This window comes from Glycine soja, unplaced genomic scaffold (assembly GCF_004193775.1).
Source record: "Glycine soja cultivar W05 unplaced genomic scaffold, ASM419377v2 tig00020871_1_pilon, whole genome shotgun sequence".
In the NCBI taxonomy this organism is placed as follows: Eukaryota; Viridiplantae; Streptophyta; class Magnoliopsida; order Fabales; family Fabaceae; genus Glycine; species Glycine soja.
The window spans coordinates 43,369-45,237 of record NW_021143748.1 but is presented as its reverse complement, the minus strand read 5'-3'; the positions used below and the strand labels follow the sequence as shown (position 1 = coordinate 45,237).

The 1,869-nt window shown below is 32.2% G+C and overlaps 1 protein-coding gene across 1 annotated transcript; it reads right to left on the bottom strand.

Moving 5' to 3' along the window:
• Positions 1 to 234: 234 nt before the first annotated feature.
• On the bottom strand, positions 235 to 1,041 carry LOC114404338 (F-box/kelch-repeat protein At3g23880-like). Its single transcript, XM_028367337.1, has one exon. The coding sequence runs from the start codon at positions 1,039 to 1,041 to the stop codon at positions 235 to 237; it is 807 nt and encodes a 268-aa protein (XP_028223138.1).
• Positions 1,042 to 1,869: the final 828 nt, after the last annotated feature.

The window sequence follows — 1,869 nt, the reverse complement described above, 5'->3', positions numbered from 1 at the left end:
GTGAATGAACTGACAATATTAGAAAATTACAGGACACAAGAAATACCTCCATTATTATCAGTTAATGGTACAAGAGTCTTCAAGTGCACATGCAGTGCATACAATAATCAAAATCAAGACAAGCACAAAACATGCAAAAAGTGCACAAACATATACAATGAAAAAAAAAACATTAAAAAACCTAAAAAGCGATTCAAGCAAGCAATTGATTGGTAGTGGCGGATGAACCTGATTTCAGAATTGATTGGTATCAACAAAGCAAAAATCGTCGGGAAGAAACAATGATCTGCAAGTCTCCTTCTCCAGGACAACAGAAATAATTACGATTTCAGAATGAATGGTTTCTTTTCCCTTAATAACAACCCAATTAAGGGTTCCACTCAGATACACTCCACCAACTTTAGGTAAAGTCCAAAGAACAGGAAAACCTTTAAGGTTTCTCCAACTACTGTCACCCGCACTATAAACTTTCATCTCAGTCTTTTGAGATACGTCAAGTGAAAGCATAGTCAATGCAATTGCTACAACCTTGTATTTGTCACTTGACGGATCATAGCCAAACCCAAACATTGTTCTACGACCAATGCCCGGGGAAAAAGATAGCGTTGGCGATTCTTTGGATATCACCCTTGTCGCCTTGTTCCAGAAACAAACACGGTATCCTTCTGGTATTTCGCTAACCCCACAGTGCAACCCATTACATGAACCGACCAGATGGTAACCTGGCATGTTTGCGAAATTGAACAAGAACGTTTCAATTTGTAGGGAATGGAACAATGAACTTACATCACACGATTCCATGTGGATTTCAGGGATGGATCTGAGGCAGACATTTTTCATCAGTTGAAGGTGTTCCAAATCGTCCTTCGCAGCAGATTTGCTAAGGTGCAATTTGATGAAATAGGGATCTGACATCAGGGAGTTCCATCCCTTGCACACACATTTGAATTGGATCAAAGGTTTCACGGGAAGACGAGACAAGATTTCCTCGATGAGTTCGTCACAGAGGAGTGGCGACCATGGTTTCTTCTCTGATCGCATGTTTCTGTGATTTCTTCTCTGATCGCATGTTTCTGTGGTTTCTTCTAATTACAATCTTAGAATTTAAAAAAAAAATAAAAAATCCTACAGTAATATCTTTTTATCAAATAAAAACTCACCATAATTGACTATAGAATTTACAAATCATATTTGATAAAAATCGTCTCTCTTCCCAACATGATGATATTTGTTTACTCAATAAAATTAAATTTAAATTCATGATTGATTTGGTGAAAAAAATCTTAAAACTTAAAAGAAAGTCACATTTTTTCCCTAATTATACCATGCAATAATATTAAAAAATTCAAATGAAATTTTAAATTAAATTATATATGAGGATTATTTTAATTTCTGATGATACGCTAATCTTAATTATTTTACTTTACCAGAACTTCTTAATATCAAATATAGATAATATTTCTATAAAAACAAAAAAAATTAACATTGAATAAATATATATACATATAAGCTTAATTTATCAACTTACGTTGCATGTAAATATAAAAACAATTATCAAAATTTAAATATTACTTTAACTATATGCACAAAAAATTGGTGAACAAAAATCATTCAAAATTATTATTTATGTACTTGTCATAATTGATAAAGAATTGTAATAAATGCATAGAAAGAAAAAAGAGCTTTTAATTTCATTTAGACATAGTTTGCAAGAAGGCGGAAAATAAATGATGCAAACTTAAGGATATTCATCATTTAGTTACTGGCTTTTCTTGTATAAAATCCAACCTTGGAAAAGAATACCATACATTACACGCATATGAATTTAATTAATACAGTACAAAATGAACATAACCACAAAAGAAATTG